The 19,333-nt window shown below is 40.5% G+C and overlaps 1 protein-coding gene across 2 annotated transcripts in view; it reads right to left on the bottom strand.

The window, feature by feature from the left end:
• Positions 1-2,094: 2,094 nt before the first annotated feature.
• The window catches only part of Eed (embryonic ectoderm development), a 46,644-nt gene continuing 29,405 nt past the window's right edge, over positions 2,095-19,333 (bottom strand). The window contains exons 9-12 of one of the 2 annotated variants that reach the window (XM_070034827.1): positions 18,106-18,211; positions 3,545-3,703; positions 2,750-2,823; positions 2,095-2,426 (exon numbers count right to left, since the gene is read on the bottom strand). In XM_070034827.1, coding sequence (XP_069890928.1) covers positions 2,300-2,426; positions 2,750-2,823; positions 3,545-3,703; positions 18,106-18,211 — 466 coding nt within the window. In that variant the 3' untranslated portion in view covers positions 2,095-2,299. The remainder of the gene's footprint in view (positions 2,427-2,749; positions 2,824-3,544; positions 3,704-18,105; positions 18,212-19,333) is intronic. The other variant, XM_070034828.1, reaches the window with a different exon arrangement.

The following is a 19,333-nucleotide window of genomic DNA, read 5'->3' on the forward strand; positions in this document are numbered from 1 at the left end:
CTTCCCTTCCCATCCCCCCCACCCCCAGCAAAGTTGTAAAGTTTGATTTTCGACATAACGACTTATACATCTCATTGTTGCTATGGGTCCATCTGTATCCCTATATAAACGATTTGCTTTTGCCCTTCCCCTCCACAAATTATACCAACATCAAATACAATGAAAGCAGGGGTTATACCGTGGGGGTATAACAAAGAAATCATCTTATAAATCTGTTAGAAACAATCTCAATAAAGAAAAAGCATTTGATACTTACCTTGGGATTCATTTCACCTAACATCAACTTATCTGACCTTTTCTGCTCGTCTCAGACATATACTAGTTATTGCAAATACAGGAAACCATGGGACCTATGTTTCTTTGGGCCTGGCTTACTTCATTTAATATAATTTTTTCCAAGTCTTTCCATTTCCTAACAAATGGGGCAATGTCATTCTTTCTGATGGAGGTATAGAATTCCATTGTGTATATATACCTCATTTTCTTGATCCAGTCATCTACTGAGGGGCATCTGGGTTGGTTCCATATCTTAGCTATGGTAAATAATGGCTGCAATAAACATAGTTGTGCTGGTAGCTTTAGTATGGTCTTGTTTGTGACCATTTAGGTATATGCCCAAAAGTGGGATTGCTGGGTCATAGGGGAGATCTATGTGGAGTCTTTTTGGGGGTCCGGTCGTGGGGCCTGAACTCTGGGCCTGGGCGCTGTCCCTCAGCTCTTCAGCTCAAGGTTAGTGCTCTACCACTTGAGCCACAGCGCCACTTCCAGCTTTTTTTTTTCTTTTTGCTTATGTAGTGCTGAGGAATCGAACCCAGGGCTTCGAGCATGCAAGGCAAGCGCTCTACCACTGAGCCACCTTCCCAGCCCTTATGTGGAGTCTTTTGAGGAATCATTCTGCTTTAAGTAATTCACCAAAGTCTAAGACCAAAAAATACTCTCAAACTGATAAGATCTACTTATCTAAGTCAATACTTTTTTTTTAAAGAAGGCAACAACTCACTATACTCACTAGACATACTTTTCTTTTATCTGATCCTATGTTTAACCTTCTAAATACTTTCCTTTTTCTAATCACATTTCCATTGTTATGAATGGTTAATGATAAATATAGAAGCAAGACAACAGTATATGTTCTAGCTCTAAAGAATTTTAACTGTAAGTATGAAACTATGGCAGAAGAAACTATTAAAGATATGAAACTATTAAGGCATACAATTTCCAATAACCATAAATAAAATTAAAATCCACTTAGAAAGCCAGGTGCTGGTGGCTCATGCCTATAATTCTAGCTGCTCACAAGGCTGAGATCTGAGTATAGCAGTTTGTAGCCAACCTGGGAGTAGGAAAATCTGTTAAGACTCTTATCTCCAATTGACCACCAAAGAGCTGGAAGTGAAACTGTGGCTTAAGTGGTAAGAATACTAGCCTTGAGCAAGAAAAACCAGGGACAGCAGGCCTGAATTCCAGCCCCAGGAACAATGTGAGCATGCATGCAGGTACATGCACTTGCGCTTGCACGCGCACGCGCGCACACACACACACACACACAAACCAGATTTTATTATATGGCAAATAATATTTTAATTGACTCATATATATTAAACACTATTTGACCTCCCTGAGGTAGATATTATTATTCCTGTTTCACACATGCAGACATGTTATTTATTTAATCTTGGCAGAGCCAAGATTTAAATTTAATTTAGTTGTAAAGACTATACTTAGTATCTCCTGATTAAATACCTTTCTCCAATTAAGGGAAAAAAAAAAACAACAAAATAGGATGGGCACTGGTAGCTCATGCCTGTAATCCTAGCTACTCAGGAGGCTGAGAGCAGAAGATCTTGGTTCAAAACCAGCAGGGACAGGAAAGTCTGTGAGACTCTTATCTCCAATTACCCACCAGAAAACTGGAAGTAGTGTTATGGCTCAAAGTGGTAGAGCATTATCCTTGAAGAGCTCAAGACAGCACCCAGGCCCAGAGTTAAAGCCCCACAACCAACCAAAAATAAAAATAAAAAAATAGGTAGAGTACAATTTTATTACTTTCAACTTGTTCTCATCCCAATGAAAATATGTAAAATAACACACAGCTATACAAAAATAAATTTTTATTAAAAGCAGTAGAGTCTGAGCAGGAAGACAGTACAAAGAATGTAAACAATGTAAACATCACTACATTCAGCTCAGCCTGATTGAATGCTGAAAACAAGTCTAAATGCTCTATGTGCCCTTACTAACAAGATACATTAATTCTATTTTACACAGACATACTCTATTTTGCTTAGGAAAAAATATTTTATCGAAGTCGATCCCAACGCCAAATACTGGCATCATCACAAACAGCTATAAGAATGCTGCTATCCCTGCTAAAACTGGTTTGTCGAATAGCAGCACCACATTTATGATGAGTCAGTGTTGTACATCTGGGAAAAAAACAAGACAGGAGGTTAAATATCATACATAAATTGTCAGCATTACCTTAAAAAAGAAAAAAAAAGATATTCTAAGTCTCATAAAAAGCACTTAAAATCAGAAGGTCTTCACTAAGTATTTATTCTCAAATTTGATGAAATTTGGGTAATTCATTAATTTCATTAATTTGAAGAGGCATCATAATGTGTACAAAGAAAAATATCAATAAGCAACTCAAAATGATTACATGATTTAAGGAATCAATTGTTTCCTGTATCACTGGTATAACGTTGAATAAAAAGGGAAAATAGTTTAGAAATAGTTTAGTACTTACTTGGCTTTATGAGGATCTTCTACTTCTAAATCCCAAACATAAAGTTTGCCAACCTGATTGCCCAATGCAAGCATCTGTGTAAACATATTTTTAAAAAGATCAAATTAATAAAACCACCAAGCTCTATGGCAGTCAAGCAATCCTAAGACATCTTCCTTACTTCAGAAAAACCTCGGCTCCAGCCTCTGACTGCGCTCTGGACTATTTCTTTGGATCTTATATTCCTGATTTATAAATAGGAATAAGAGGAATTAATATTTCACAGGTATCTTGAGTAAATAAGGCACTGTGCAATTTTATGGAAGGCTTTACAATTTGTTAGCATGGTAGTCTTTTTTCTGCCTTAAATAACAGCAGAAAAGCTGTTGAAGCTCTTCCAAAACTTTGTTACAGAAGTAAATACTCAGTTAATTTGTTATCACAAAATCTTAACAGATTTCTTTACAATTTTAGGTAACCATTTTGTCTTTGTCTTTTATGCTTATTTTTCTCTAAATTTTTCTAGGAAAAAGCTACAAAAAAAGATCAGCACTCTCATCACAAAATATTAAGTCTTAGAACAGATATCATGGACTATATAACCACTGACACCCAACTTCTTGTTGGTTTTACACCAGGCATTGCAGAAGATGTCACAGAGCCACAAAGGTAGATTTGCAATATCAACAAGCAAAGTAAGCAATTAAAAAAAATCACAGATTCTAAGAGGAAAAGAAACACGGACAAAACAGAAAAAGAATTACAAAGGTCTTTCATTAAGTCAAATAATTTCAAAATGTAAAAATATGCTGCTACCTTTTGCCAGAAATCCATAGAAAACCTCATGTACCAAATGTCACACTGGCTGTAATCAAATCGCCCAAGAATAGTCACATTAGACTCACTAGGTTTAATTTTATCTATATCATCTTCCATTTTGCCAGGTTTCCAGCATACAATGGCATTTTCACAAGACTAAAAAGGAAGAATGAAAAAACAAGTATTAGTTGTAGAAATGGATTTAGAAGATTAAAAATTGACAATGTTATCATTTTTAAATAGCTCAAATAATTAATTTAATCCACTGATATATTCTGCATTTATACAGTCAGCATCCATACTTGAGAAGAAATCTGATTTTAAACAGAATCACTCAATAAAAAAAGAATTTCACTGTTTGGACATTCATTTTGGAAGTAAGTGTCTCTTCTGACCTCAGCTCTAGATAATTAGACACCTAGACAATTGAGGTGCTCTACAGCAAAGTTAAATTACAGAAACATATTACAGTATTAGAATACACAGCTTCTCATAGCCTAGCCCTTGCTTACTTCACAGTTTTATCTTTCCATAGTTTCCTGATCAGTCTCTAGACTCCAGTGCTTCGCTTTACCTTGTTAACTATTACTTCATCTACACAATGTCTACACCACATTGAAGCTGCTCACAGACACCAAAGAACAGTATATGGATCCATTAAAAGGACATAACAGGGGGCTGGGAAGGTGGCTCAGTGGTAGAGCATGCCTGAGGCCCTGGGTTCGATTCCCCAGCACCACATAAGCAAAAAGAAAAAAGCCGGAAGTGGCGCTATGGCTCAAGTGGTAGAGCGTTAGCCTTGAGCTGAAGAGCTGAGGGACAGCGCCCAGGCCGAGTTCAGACCCCATGACCGGACCCCCCCCCCCCAAAAAAGGACATAACTGGTCTGAGAAGGTGGCTCAGTGGTAGAGTGCTTGCCTTGCATGCATGAGGCCCTGGGTTTGATTCCTCAGCAACACATAAGCAGAGAAAGCCAGAAGTGGAACTGAGGCTCAAGTGGTAGAGTGGTAGCCTTGGGCTGAAGAGCTGAGGGACAGCGCCCAGGCCCAGAGTTCAGGCTCCACGACCAGGGAAAAAAAAAAAAAGAAAGGACATAACAAGCAAGTCATGAATAGGGAAAGAGAAAGTATTAAAAGCACTGCTTTAACATCAAGATGGTGACATGGAGATGGGATTAAAATGGCCTATGAAGTTATACTTTCTCTGTCCTCTAACATTTAATCTTTGAAAAAATACAATGAAAAGAAAATTGCAAAATTGAGGGAAATGACTGCTCATGTAACCTTCTAGGACTTTTGGTAGAGACAAGGAATGCACTAAACATCTTATAATCAATGGGATACCCCTTGTCCCCAGCTATTTAACCCAACCTCAACACAAACATTAAGAAACTAATGTAGGTGAACTGTGTCCCCGAGAGCTCCAGAGGACAGCCTACAATATAATCTTAGGTGGCAGCCCTGCAGGAGTCACTGACATTAAACAGTTCAAACATTAGGCAACAAGAAGATTAAAGCATAATTTTTTCTTGTGCACATTTTTCAGACTTTGAAATTCCAATGCTACATGTTTGTTAGACAAGTTCTTAACTACAAAGTAACTTGAGATTATCTAGGTGGTTATTAGAGATTTAATTGGATCAGTAAATTTAGAGTTATCTCAAGACTCATCTTTGCCCAACATTACTAAACTGGAATTTGGAAGAGGGAGGCAGAAACAAAAATGTAAAGTATCTCTTCAAGTGTCTCTAACTGATAATTAATTCTTTTTCTGGTGCCTCGTGTTTTCTAGAAAAGTGTTCTACCAATGAGCTTCAATCACAGCCAAAAGTGTTTGGTAGAGACGTCTCATGGAAACACAAAACACAGAGATATAAGAAAAATTTACTGCTGGGAGCCGGTGGCCCACACCTGTAATCCTAGCTACTGAGGAGGCTAAGATCTGAGGATCGAGGTTCAAAGTCAGCCCAGGAAACTCTTATCTCCAATAAACTGCCAAAGTGGCACTGTAGCTTAAGTGGTAGAGCACCAACCTTGAGTTGAGCTTTACAGCTGAGGGACAGCACCCAGCCCCACGACTGACCAAAAAAAAAAAAAAAAAAAAAAAAAAAAAAAAAAAAAAATTACTAGCACTAATAAAAAACTGCATTTCAAAATTATCTAGACAAATTATCAAATTGTTCAAACCAAATCTGTGTGTGTGTGTGTGTGTGTGTGTGCGTGTGCGTGCGCGAGCATGCATGCATGTATGCTGGTCCTGAAGCTTGAACTCAGGGCCTGAGTGCTGTCCCTGAGCTTTTCTTCTGAAGACTAGTGCTCTAACCACCCACAACTCCACTTCTGGCTTGCTTTCTCTCTTATCTTTTTCTTTCTCTCTCTTTTTTCTTTCTTTTTTGAGTAGTTTATTGCAGATAAGAGTTTTATGGATTTTCTTGCCCTGGCTGCTTCTTATAGTTAGGATTATAGGCATAAGCCACTGGCACATGTCACAAATTATTATTTTTTTTTATTTTTGGTCAGTCGTGGGGTTTGAACTCTGGGCTTGGGCACTGTCCCTGAGAGCGCTCTACTGCTTGAGCCACAGTACCACTTCCAGTTTTCTAGTGGTTTTATTGGAGATAAGAGTCTCTCAGGGGCTGGGAAGGTGGCTCAGTGGTAGAGCACTTGCCTTGCATGCATGAGGCCCTGGGTTCGATTCCTCAGTACCACATAAGCAAAAAGAAAAAAAGCCAGAAGTGGCACTGTGGCTCAAGCAGTAGAGCGCTAGCCTTGAAATAAAGAGCTGAGGGACAGTGCCCAGGCCCAGAGTTCAGGCCCCACGACTGGTCCCCCCCCCCCCCCCGAAAAAAAAGGGTCGCCCAGACTTTCCTGCCCAGGCTGGCTTTGAACCGTGATCCTCAGATCTCAGCCTCCTCAGTAGCTAGGATTACAGGCGTGAGCCACTGGCGCCTAACACATTATTTTTTATTTATATCGAAGTCATTAATTCCTGGGTCTCTGTGCCAGATCTAAACTCTCAGGGGATCTCTTATTGTCATGTCCTCCCAATAATTCTAACAAAGAACCAGATTTGAGACTACCAGTATGTCAGTCTTGTATTTCATCTACATCCCGAAGTCCTTCCTATAATCTATGAGCTTTTTATTGCTGCTTCCAAGGTGATAGAATGAAGGTATTTTTTCCTACTTATATCACTTAGTGTAACTTAAAGGTCTGATTCTCACATCTAAAGCAAACCTAATTCTCTGAAAAGACAAAGAGGGCACACTAGGTAACAATCTTGGAACATGAATCATAGAGCATTGAGCAACTTGGGTTTCCCTTTTTTAAAGAATCTCAGATCTAGGGGCTGGGAAGATGGCTCAGTGGTAGAGCGCTTGCCTTGCATGCTCGAGGCCCTGGGTTCGATTCCTCAGCACCACATAAAGCAAAAACAAAAAAGCCGGAAGTGGCGCTGTGGCTCAAGCGGTAGAGTGCTAGCCTTGAACTGAAGAGCTGAAGGACAGCACCCAGGCCCAGAGTTCAGGCCCCACGACGGACCCAAAAAAAAAAAAAAAAAAAAAAAAAGAATCTCAGATCTAGGGATTCTGAGTCACAAGACTAGCAGAGACCTGGATCTTTTGGGGGGGGGGGCAAAGGGGCATAGGCATAGGGGTATGAACTCAAGGACGTGCCAGACAGTATACCACTTGAGCCACACAACACCTTTTGCCTTTTCATTCACTACTGTCCCACACTGGATGCTAGAAAAGACAATTCAGAAATACTTGAGTGAAGACAGAAGCTTCAACAAGTCAGGTACCGGTGGCTCATGCCTGTAATCCTAGCTACTCAAGAGGATCACAGTTCAAAGCCAAGCCAGGGCATGAAAGTGAAAGTCCATGAGACTCTTTATCTCCAATTAACCACCAGAAAACCAGAAGAGGTGCTGTGGTTCCAGTCATCAAACACTCACCTTAAGCTGAAGAGCTCAGGGACAGGGCCTGGCCCACAGTTCAAGCCCCACAACCAACAAAAACAAAACAAAAAAGCTTCAATGAAAGTTTTCTATTTTGAGCCAAAAGTAGCAAACTACTGAGATTAAATGTTCCAACAACAGATGCCAAACACAGAAAAAAAATCTATAGCCTCATCCTTGGTTGAACTTGTACAAGCTCAATAAGGAACTATTCATTCATTAAGTCTTAACTAAGCACCTTCAATTACAAGTCCTCTGGTTTCCCTTACTCTTGTAGCAATGAGGTAACACTCTTCCTACTTGCTGGCTGAATTCATCCAACCAAACAATGGTAAGGGCACAACCAATTTTCCAGTGTCAGTGGCAACCATTAGTGAGCATTAAAGAGGCATCCCAGCCCTCCAACTGGGATGGCAAGACTGGCCTAATGGAAAGTTTGAACGCCCACCACCAACTCATGTTCCTCTTTCTCAGCTGAAACAGTAAAGAAGCCCTCTACAGAATTAGTTCTAAAGGAAGGGAAAGGAAGACTATAGAGTCTCATAATATTAGAAGTATACAGGTTTCAATCTAGTATTAGTCATACCAACAATCAGAAAAAAAAATTCTCAATTTTCTAAGATATACCAACACAGAGGTAACATAGATGTCAGAACTCTGAAAAAGAGTTTAAAGTAACTATTGTAAATTGCTTCAACAATCATAATTACATATAAGCCAAAAAAGAAATCTCAACAAAATACATAGAAATTTTAGAAATGAAAACTAGGATTAGAACCAAAATTAAAAACTCCATTGGTGAGCCGGGCGCTGGTGGCTCACGCCTGTAATCCTAGCTACTCAGGAGGCTGAGATCTGAGGATCGCGGTTCAAAGCCAGCCCGGGCAGGAGAGACGACTGTGAGACTCCTATCTCCAATAAACCACCAGAAAACCGAAAGTGGCACTGTAGCTCAAGTGGTAGAGCCCTCGCCTTGAGCTGAAGAGCTGAAGGACAGAGCCCAGGCCCAGAGTTCAAGCCCCACACCGACCAAAAAAAAAAAAAAAAAAAAAAACTCCATTGGTGGACTCAACAGAAGAGAGAAAACTGAAAATTTTTATTTATTTACTTATTTTTGATTTTATTTTTTTTTGGGTCAGTCGTGGGGCTTGAACTCTGGGCCTGGGTGCTGTCCCTCAGTTCTTCAGCTCAAGGCAAGCGCTCTACCACTTGAGCTACAGTGCCACTTCCGGTTTTCTGGTGGTGTATTGGAGATAGGAGTCTCACGGTCTTTCCTGCCTGGGCTGGCTTTGAACCATGATCCTCAGATCTCAGCCTCCTGAGTAGCTAGGATTACAGGCGTGAGCCACATGGGCCCCGCGAAACTGAAAATTTTTAAAGCAGATCAACAGAAATGATTCAATCTAAACATAAAAGAAAACTTACCTAAAAAGACAAAGTTCTTAAGGACAAAACAAAAGCTCTAAGCCGGGTGCTGGTAGCTCACGCCTGTAATCCTAGCTACTCAGGAGGCTGAGATCTGAGGATTGCGGTTCAAAGCCAGCTGGGGCAAGGAAAATCTGTGAGACTCTTATCCCCAATTAACCACCAGAAAACCAGAAGTGGGGCTGTGGCCTAAGTGGTAGAACGTTAGCCTTGAGCTGAAGAGCTCAAGAATAGCACCCAGGCCAAGAGTTCAAGTCCCACAATCAACCAACCAACCAACAAACAAAAGTTCAAGATGTCATATATACTTTAGCTGTATCACAGTCAATGATTGTCTTAATCTATCAAACAGAAAATGTCATATTTTAAACTGGGATTAAGCTTTTTCTTTTCCTTTGATGAAGATTACTAGATTAGGTCAGAAATAAATATGTAAAACCTTTAAGAGTAATGTTTCCTAAAACAAACCTATTACAGATTACAGGTCAGTGAATTACAAACAAATTGTTTGGAAAATCCCAATAAATTCACATGAAACTCAAATGAAGTCAGATTATACTCAGACCTCAAATTAAAAAGGTATTCATGCTAAAGCTGATGCTAGTGGCTCAGCCTGTAATCCTAGCTACTCAGGAAGATGAGATCTCACAATTATGATTCAAAGCCAACCCAGAAGGAAAGTCTATAAGACTCATTCTCTCCAATTAACCCATCAAATAGCTTGGAAATGGAGCTATGGCTCAAGTGCTGGAGTACTAGCTCAAGGACAGTGCCCTGTCCCTGAGTTCAAACCCCAAGACACACTGGTACACTGGTGCACGTACACACACACACACACACACACACACACACACACACACACACACGCACGCACGCACGCACGCACGCACGCACACACACACGCACGCACACACACACATGCACAGACATTAATGTTGAATGTGCAAACTAAAAGAAAAAAAAAATAGCCCTCCTTGCCGGGCGCTGGTGGCTCACACCTGTAATCCTAGCTACTCAGGAGGCTGAGATCTGAGGATCATGGTTCAAAGCCAGCCCAGGCAGGAAAGACCGTGAGACTCCTATCTCCAATAAACCACCAGAAAACCGGAAGTTGCGCTGTAGCTCAGGTGGTACAGCGCTCGCCTTGAGCTGAAGAGTTGAGGAACAGCGCCCAAGCCCAGAGTTCAAGCCCCATGACCCCCCCCCCCAAAAAAAGAAGAAAGAAGTAGACCATGCCTGTAATCCTAGCTACTCAGGAGTCTGAGATCTGAGGATCAAGGTTCAAAGCCAGCCCAGGCAGGAATGTCTTATCTCCAGTAAACCACTCGAAAACCGGAAGTGGTGCTGTGGCTCAAGCAGTAGAGCGCTTGCCTTGAGCTGAAGAGTGTAGGGACAACGCTCAAGCCCAGAGTTCAAGCCCCATGACCGACCAAACAAAAAAAAAAATTAACTAGAAAGCTGGGAAGGTGGCTCAGTGGTAGAGTGCTTGTCTTGCATGCACGAGGCCCTGGGTTCAATTCCTCAGCACCACATAAGCAGAAAAAGCTGGAAGTGATCCTATGGCTCAAGTGGTAGAGTGCTTGAATTCAGGGCCTCACATTCTCACTTGGCTTTTTTTTTTTTTTGGGGGGGGGCGTTCTTGGGGCCTGAACTCTGGGCTTGGGCGCTGTCCCTCAGCTCTTCAGCTCAAGGCTAGCGCTCTACCACTTGAGCCACAGCCCTACTTCCGGCTTTTTTCTTTTTGCTACAAGTCAGGTGCTGGTGGCTCATGCTCATAATCCTAACTACTCAGGAGGCTGAGATCTGAGGATCAAGGTTCAAAGCCAGCCTGAGCACGAAAGTAAGAAAGTCCGTGACACTCTTATCCCCAATAAACCACCCAGAAAACTGAAAGTGGTACTGTGGCACAGCACTAACCTTGAGCTGAAGAGCTGTGGGACAGTGCCCAGGCCCAGAGCTCAAGCCCCACGCCCAACAACAACAAAAAAGAACTACATTCAGTACAGTGAAGTTAGGTTTATTCCAGGGATAAAAGACTGGGCCAATGTTCAAAAACTGAACAATATACTCCACTATGTTAACAGGTCAAACAAGAAAAATAATGATTATATTAACCAAAGAAAAAGAAATAGTTCAAAATTTTCAGAAGAGAATACAATTTTCAATTTAAGAGAGATTATTGCTGGGTGCTTGTCACTTATACCTGTAATCCTACTACATAGGAAGCTGAGATCTGAGGATCACAGTTCAAAGCAAGTCTGGACAGGTAAGTATGTGAGGTTCTTATCTCCAATTAACAAAGTAAAGCTTGGCTTTACATAGTAGAACACTAACCTTGAGCAAAAAAGCTCAAGGAATGAGTCCAGGCCCTGAGTTCAAGCCTCAGGATGGGCACAAAAAAGATAAAGAAAATGAGAGAGTATCTACAAATAGCACAGCTAATATACATAATTATGAAAGACTGAATGAGTAAAAATATCTGCTTTAACACATATGCAATACAGAACAAACAGTATGCCCATGCAATAATGGAAGAAAAAGAAGAAGGCACAATGATCAGAAAGTATAATGGTTTGGTGCATACTTATAATCCCAGTACTTGGATTGGCAGGATTTCAAATTCAAGGCTACCCTGGGCTAAATAGAGTGATCCAGGTTTGGGTTTTTTTTTTTGGGGGGGGGTCAGAGGCGTGAACTCTGGGCCTGGGCGTTATCCCTCAGCTCTTCAACTCAAGAATAGTGCTCTACCACTTGAGCCACAGTAACACTTCCTGCCTTTTCTGCTTATATGGTGCTGAAGAATTGAACCCAGGGCCTCGTGCATGCAAGGCATGCATGAGCCACCTTCCCAGCCCCGACTTTCTAAGTACTATGAATATGTGGAGACTAATAAGCAGATCCTTGTGTAAACAGAGGTCATAAAGAGCTGCCTGTTACAATCCAGTGAACAGTGCTCTTTAATTGAATGTAAGAATTTTAAGCAGCTCTCTTCATTGTGGTTGGAATGAATGACACTGAGAATAAATGGCTATTTATTATTTCATCCACAATTTTGTGGAAGTTTTAGGTGAGTATTTCAGCCAAGTGAGTGAACTCGATATAATGTTTAATCTGGAAAGCACACATCATTTTGGAAGAGATGGTGCTAAATGGCTGCACTGTGGAAACCAATCAGGCAAGAATCTATGCCCCTCCACCAATCCTTGATAAGCTGTTAGAAAGCTGAATGGAAGGAAGGGTCTGCCAGACAGCATTCGACTTATAGGAAATGTGACCACCATGGAATCCACTTCAACATATGTAGCCTAAAAGAATCTGGAAGACTACACATGGCAAAATGGAGTAACCCTTCAAATATTATACCTATTGTTTTCCACAGTTCCTAAATGGAAAACAAAAATGCATTTTAAAGTATGAGCAAAGAAATAGTCTTAACTAAGAGCCAAGTTTTATTTTGTACTTGTAAGCATATTTTTCCCTAACCTAAGTTTTATTAAAAAATCTAAAGAATCTTTTTAGCCACTGCTTCTTCTTGCAAATTAAATTCAGAAATAACAAGACAGTGATGGCAGTTATCAGACAATAAAAATATTTAAATTTACTGAAATATGCATGATATTTTGAGTTAAAAAAAAATCCAAACCAAGAAGTTTAATGGATTGGATCTGTAATGTCCCCCATAGGCCATGTACTGAAGGCTTGGTCATCTTCTAGGGACTTCTGGGAATGAAAACACAGGAAGTGGGGCTTAGATGGAAGAGGTGGTCATTGGAGGCATACTTTGAGGATATATTGGATCTGCTTCTGTTTCTCAGCTTCAGGATCACCATGAAGCAAGCAGCTCTACTCCATCCTTCCCTCCCTTCTGCTTCATTACAAGTTCCAACTGACAGGGCCAAGCAGCCATGACTGAAACTTCTGAAACTGAGCCAAAAATAAATTCTTTATGTTTACTTCAAGTATTTTATCACAGAGATAAAAAGCTAATTAACACAGAAGGGAAAAAAATAAAACTGTCCCTATTAGCAGATGACAAAGAAAATCCCAATTAATCGGGGCTGGGAAGGCGGCTCAGTGGTAGAACGCTTGCCTTGCATGCATGAGGCCCTGGGTTCGATTCCTCAGCACCACATAAGCAAAAGGGAAAAAAGCCGGAAGTGGCGCTGTGGCTCAAGTGGTAGAGTGCTAGCCTTGAGCTGAAGAGCTGAGGGACAGCGCCCAGGCCCAGAGTTCAGGCCCCATGATCAGACCCCTCCCCCCCCCAAAAAAAAAGAAAAGAAAAAAAAATCCCAATTAAAACACACACAAAAGGAAAACAAAAAATCCACTATGGTTTCAGGAATCAAAGATATCAACATGCAAACAGTTGTATTTCTCTATACTAGCTGTGAGCACAAAAAAAAAAATGGGAATTTAAACCATAACACAAGCTTGGGTGCAAGTGGCTCATGCCTGAAATCCTAACTACTCAGGAGGTTGAGATCTGAGGATTGTGGTTCAAAGCCAGCTTGGGCAGGAAACTCTGTGAGACTCTTATCTCCAATAAACCACCACACAACCAGAAAAGGCACTATGGCTCAAGTGGCAGAACGCTTGCCTTGAGCTGAAGAGCTCAGGGACAGCGTCCAGGCCCAGAGTTCAAGCCCCATGACTGACCAAAAAAACCAAAAATAAAAAAACAACACAATTTATAACAGCTGAAACAGAATTCTTAAGATGTAATTCTAACATAGCATAAGCAAGGCCTGTATCCTTATAGCTATAAAATGTTGATAAAGGGCTGGGAATGTGGCTTAGTGGTAGAATGTATGCATGTATGAAACCCCTGGGTTCGATTCCTCAGTACCACATACATAGAAAAACCCAGAAGTGGCGCTGTGGCTCAAGTGGTAGAGTGCTATCCTTGAGCAAAAGAAACTCAGGGACAGTGCCCAGACCCTGAGTTCAAGCCCCAGGATTGGCAATAAATAAATAAATAAATAAATAAATAAATAAATAAATAAATAAATAAAGCTGATTTTTTAATAGAAGATCTAAATAAATGGAGAGAGATTTCATGTTCTGGATTAGAAGGAAGACAGCAAAAAGCTATTATCTACAAAATTATATATAGATGAAACATAATTCTAATCAAAATCCTCTTCCTTCAAAGAAAATCCCAGCAAGACATTATTTTTAATGTATACAATACTGTTCTAAAATCTACATGGAAAGACATAAGAACCAGAATTTCTTTGAAAAACAATTTTGATGACAATTTCTTAGATACAACAGAAGCACTATTCATAAGTTCACTTTTTAAATCAGTAATTGGATTTTATAAAAACTAAAAATAACTTCTACAAAAGACTCAATTAATGGTTGCACCCTGAGCCTACTCAGTCTCCCTGCCCTTCTGACCCAGGTGTGAGGAAAAGTCACTTGCATCCTGGGTTAAAGACACACCAATGCTACAGCTACTTGAATCCTCTGGAACTCAAGCTGATACAAAAGCAAATCCTTAGGGGCACCTGATGGCACCAAAGTACTTTGCCTGTGTGCAAAGAATCTCCCATTGCCTCAATTTGAGTAGGATAGGAAACAAGTGCCACATTAAGGCTTTTTTCAGACCTCACCATGGTACCCTATCTTCCTGGGGAGCACTCACAAATAAAAAGAATGTCATCACATCTGGAATGGAGCAGCCACCACAGCAGGAGCAGGCTTGGGGGCTGCCAGTATCGCTGTCTCAAGTCTATTAGCAGCACCTCTGGACCCAGATAGATCAAGATTTCTCAAATGTCCAACAGTCAGGCCATAACCTCTGAGATCCAATAGATTCATTGGTGACATCCTCCAAAACAAGAGGGGCTTAGACTTGCTCACTGTAACCCAGGGAGGCCTCTGTGCCTTCCTGAGGGAAGAGTGATGTTTCTATGTCAGTAAGTCTAGAGTGGTAAGGGAGTCTGTGGAACAACAATGCAACAGTATGACTCCAGAAGCTTACCATAGGGAAGAATCATAATGGTAGGTCCTTCCAGATCTGACTCTCATGGATATCTCCTTTCCTTGGACCCTTATGGTCATAGTCCTGGCCCTAGCCTTTGGGTCCTTGTTGCTAAATATGGTTACTAAGTTTATTAGCTCACAACTAGAGGCCATCAAACTGTAAATGTTTCTGACTCAATACAGGCCAATAAATCTTACACAAGACTGATGCTCATTCCTGCTAGAATAGGCATCAAAAGGGGGGAATATCAAGGAGCTTGATTAAGCACAAAAACTGGAAATGAAATAGGACTTCCTGCATGCCTATCTGACTGCTGACCTGACATTAGCCTACCTAACTGCTGGGCTTCTGCATCCCCTCCCAACCTAAACCTAAATGCTACTACAGCCTAATTTAACCTCACTTATTAGCAACCAATACAGCCCTCATAGCCCAATCTCCCCATGTAACTCTATGAAGACCTTTAATCTTAAGACTAGGGGCTCAAGACTTTGGAGTAAGAGTTCCTCCTCCGGGTCCACTGACATAATAGATTTGAGTTACTTCCACTTCAAAAAAAAAAAGATCCAGGCTGGGAATGTGGCTCAGTGGTAGAATGCTTGCCTAGCATGCATGAAGCCCTGGGTTTGATTCCTCAGTACCACATACACAGAAAAAGCTGGAAGTGGTGCTGTGGCTCAAGTGGTAGAGTACTAGCTTCAAGCAAAAGAAGCTCAGGGACAATGCCCAGGCTCTGAGTTCAAGTCTCAGGACTGGCAAAAAAAAAAAAAGACCCAATTAAGAAGATAAAAGACAGGCGGGCGCTGGTGGCTCACGCCTGTTATCCTAGCTACTCAGGAGGCTGAGATCTGAGGATCGCGGTTCAAAGCCAGCCCGGGCAGGAGAGACCATGAGACTCCTATCTCCAATAAACCACCAGAAAACCGGAAGTGGCGCTGTAGCTCAAGTGGTAGAGCACTCGCCTTGAGCTGAAGAGCTGAGGGACAGCGCCCAGGCCCAGAGTTCAAGCCCCACGACCGACAAAAAAAAAAAAAAAAAAAGAAGATAAAAGACAAACTACAGATTTTAAGAAAATCTGATATAAGAAAAATATATCTAGAATACTCTAAGAACCCTCAAAACCTAACAGCGAGAACAAAACAGAAAGCCAATCCAATTAGAAAATTAAAAAAAAGATGTGAAAGAATGGTTTGGCAGTTTCTTTAAAACTAAATAAACTTGGGGCTGGGAAGGTGGCTCAGTAGTAGAGTGTTTACCTTGCATGCATGAGGACCTGGGATCAATTCCTCAGCACCACATAAGCAGAAAAAGCTCGAAGTGGCGCTGTGGCTTCAGTGGTAGAGGAGCTAGCCTTGAGCTGAAGGGCTGAGGGACAGCACCCAGGCCCAGAGTTCAAGCCCCCCCCCCAACAAAAAACAAAACAAAACAAAAAACCTAAATAAGCTTAACTATTACCTAACAATTTCTCTTTTAGGCAGATATCCCAGAGAAATGAAAACTTAAGTTAACACAGAATCCTGTCCACAACGGTTCATTAGATTTCTAATAGCCTAGAATAGAAAACCACCAAAACAACCTATAATAGATGGTGAAATTAACTGTGATGGGACATCCACATGATGGAATGTACTTAAACAATTAAAATGGAGTGCTACGGACACAGGCAACAACATGGGTAGAACTCTAGGACATTGTACTGAATAAGAAAATACAATTTCAAAAATCTCCAATTGTGACATTCTTGAATCAACAAGGTAAGCCGACAATGAACTATACACACATTGTGTCATTGTCAATTTCCTGGATTACTTATCATGTGAGAGTTATAAAAAAGATACAACCATTGGAAAAATTAAGTAGTGATCATAACAGACCTTTCTATACTATCTTTGAAACTTCCTGTGGTCTATTTCAAAACCAAAAGTTTGAGGATAAAAACCACACACCACCACCAACAGTAAAAACAATTCCCATAAGGATAAGAAGAAAAAAAATAGGCTGTGTTCAAGAGAATGTGGAATACTCTGAAATCCATATCAAGAAATGAGAGCAATTTTTCTGAAGTTGAAAAATCTTAAACTTTTCAATAATATCACCAATAATTTCTGTGAATTACCAGCTTAAAAAAATGTTCTTAGCCGGGCGCCAGTGGCTCACACCTGTAATCCTAGCTATTCAGGAGGCTGAGATCTGAGGATCAAGGTTCAAAGCCAGCCTGGGCAGGAAAGTCTATGAGATTCTTATCTCCAATTAACCACCATAAAACCGGAAATGGTGCTGTGGCTCAAGTTTTAAAGTGCTCGCCTTGAGCTGAGGAAGTGAGGGACAGCGCCCAGGCCCAGAGTTCAAGCCCCACGATGGACAAAAAGAAAAAAAGTTCTTTTGGGGCTGGGAATGTGACTTAGTGCTAGAGTACTCACCTAGCATGCATGAAGCCCTAAGTTTGATTCCTCAGTATCACATAAACAGAAAAAGCCAGAAATAGTGCTGTGGCTTAAGCGCGAGAGTGCTAACTTTGAGCAAAAGACAGGACCTCCACAGAGAAATCGTGGAGGTCCAAGTATCTTATTTAAATAACACAGGATTTGCATGTAACCTACACATTCCCTCCTATACACCTACCTTTAATCATCTCTAGATTATTTAGGTTATCTAATACAATATAAATGCTATATAGTTATCATATTGTTTATAGAGAATATAGAAAAAAAAGTCTGTACATGTTCAGTACAAATGCAATTCTTCTCCAAACTTTTTTGGTTTTGGTCACAGGGCTTGAACTCAGGGCCTGGGCTCTGTCCCTGAGCTCTTTTGCTCAAGTGCTCTACTGCTTTGAGCCACAGTGCCATTTCCAGTTTTCTGGTGGTTAACTGGAGATAAGAGTCTCACATACTTTCCTGCCCAGTTTGGCTTTGAACCTCTCAGATCTCAGCCTCCCGAGTAGCTAGTATTATAGATGTGAGTCACCTATACCCAGCCTCCCCCTGAGTGATCAGTGATTGGTTGAATACAAGGTTATGGAACCCATGGATACGGAGAGCTAAATGTGTTTTATATCCAACATATTAAGAGTACACTGAGCAAACTACAATCTCCGAGTCAGTTAACTCCAGTCATTCACTTAGTTATCAACACACAATCAACACATATACACACACAATACAACTTAACTGCAGTTTTTCCGTACCTTGGAAAGAATCAAATCTCCTAACCATCGCACACAATCAACATAATTCCTATGTATGTCTCTGGTAGAAAAGTCAGGAAAGTGGATTTTCTGGGAAATAAATGGCCTGAAGGAAGAATGGAAATGTTAAAAATTAAAAGTATAAAAAGTATAGTAAAGTATACTTTTTTGCCTTTATTAATTTTTTGGTGGTTCTAAGAACCAAACCCAAGACCTCAAGCATGTTAGTAAACAATCTTTCACTGAACTACATCCTCTGTATTCCTAGATAATTTAATATTTTAATTTGAGAACTAAAGTGTCTTTTTATTTTTCTTTCATTATTGTCCATTATTGGCTTCAGCTTCCTGCCTTTTAGTATCTATGGCTCAAAAACAATCACTTCAATTCTGGCTTTCTTAGCCAATGATAAAAAGAACTGATTTCAGGGGTTAAAATCCTCATTAAAATATACTTGCCTACTTAATCAATACTCTATAAATATTTCAAGATAGCTATCATTCTAAGAACAATGAAACATTTCAAAATCTACTATAAAAGTACTGCCTTAAGCAATAATTTCTGAAAATGATCATCACATATATTTGACATAAAAACTTTTCCAAGTAATTTCTTCATTTAGGGAAAGAAAATGTGGCTCCATATTTTGCTGAAAGAAATTTGTGAGAAGACAAAGATAAAGCTACTAATAAGCTGTCAGTAAATTAACAGCACACTTAACATTTCAAATGTATTGACTAATCATTTTGTTTTTGCATGTTAGGTATTAAACCCAGGTTCTTCAATCTTGTTAAGTAAGCATAATACCACTGAGCCACACCCCTCAGCCCATGAGTTTTCTCTCTGTCTTCCCCTCCCATGGCCCACTTTTTAAAATTTAGGTACTGAAGCTTGAACTTACAACTTTGTACTCTTGCTTGGCTTTTACAGTTAGGGCTGGCACTCTACCACTGAAGCTTGAACTTACAACTTTGTACTCTTGCTTGGCTTTTACAGTTAGGGCTGGCACTCTACCACTTGAGCCAGAGCTCTACTTCCAGCCCAGGCCTTTATTTATTTATTTTTAAACTAAGAGTTGAAATTAGGGAGTCTTGATTGATAGGTAGGAACCTTGCCACATGAGCCACATCCCCAGCTACAGTTTGCATTGTCTGTGTTTGAAGTAGAGTCTAGTTACAACCCTACTGGCCTGTACTGGCATGGGCAATTCTACTTGTGCTTCACTGTG

Source organism: Dipodomys merriami, unplaced genomic scaffold (assembly GCF_024711535.1).
Source record: "Dipodomys merriami isolate MVZ:Mamm:240054 unplaced genomic scaffold, mDipMer1.0.p SCAF_25, whole genome shotgun sequence".
Lineage (NCBI taxonomy): Eukaryota > Metazoa > Chordata > Mammalia > Rodentia > Heteromyidae > Dipodomys > Dipodomys merriami.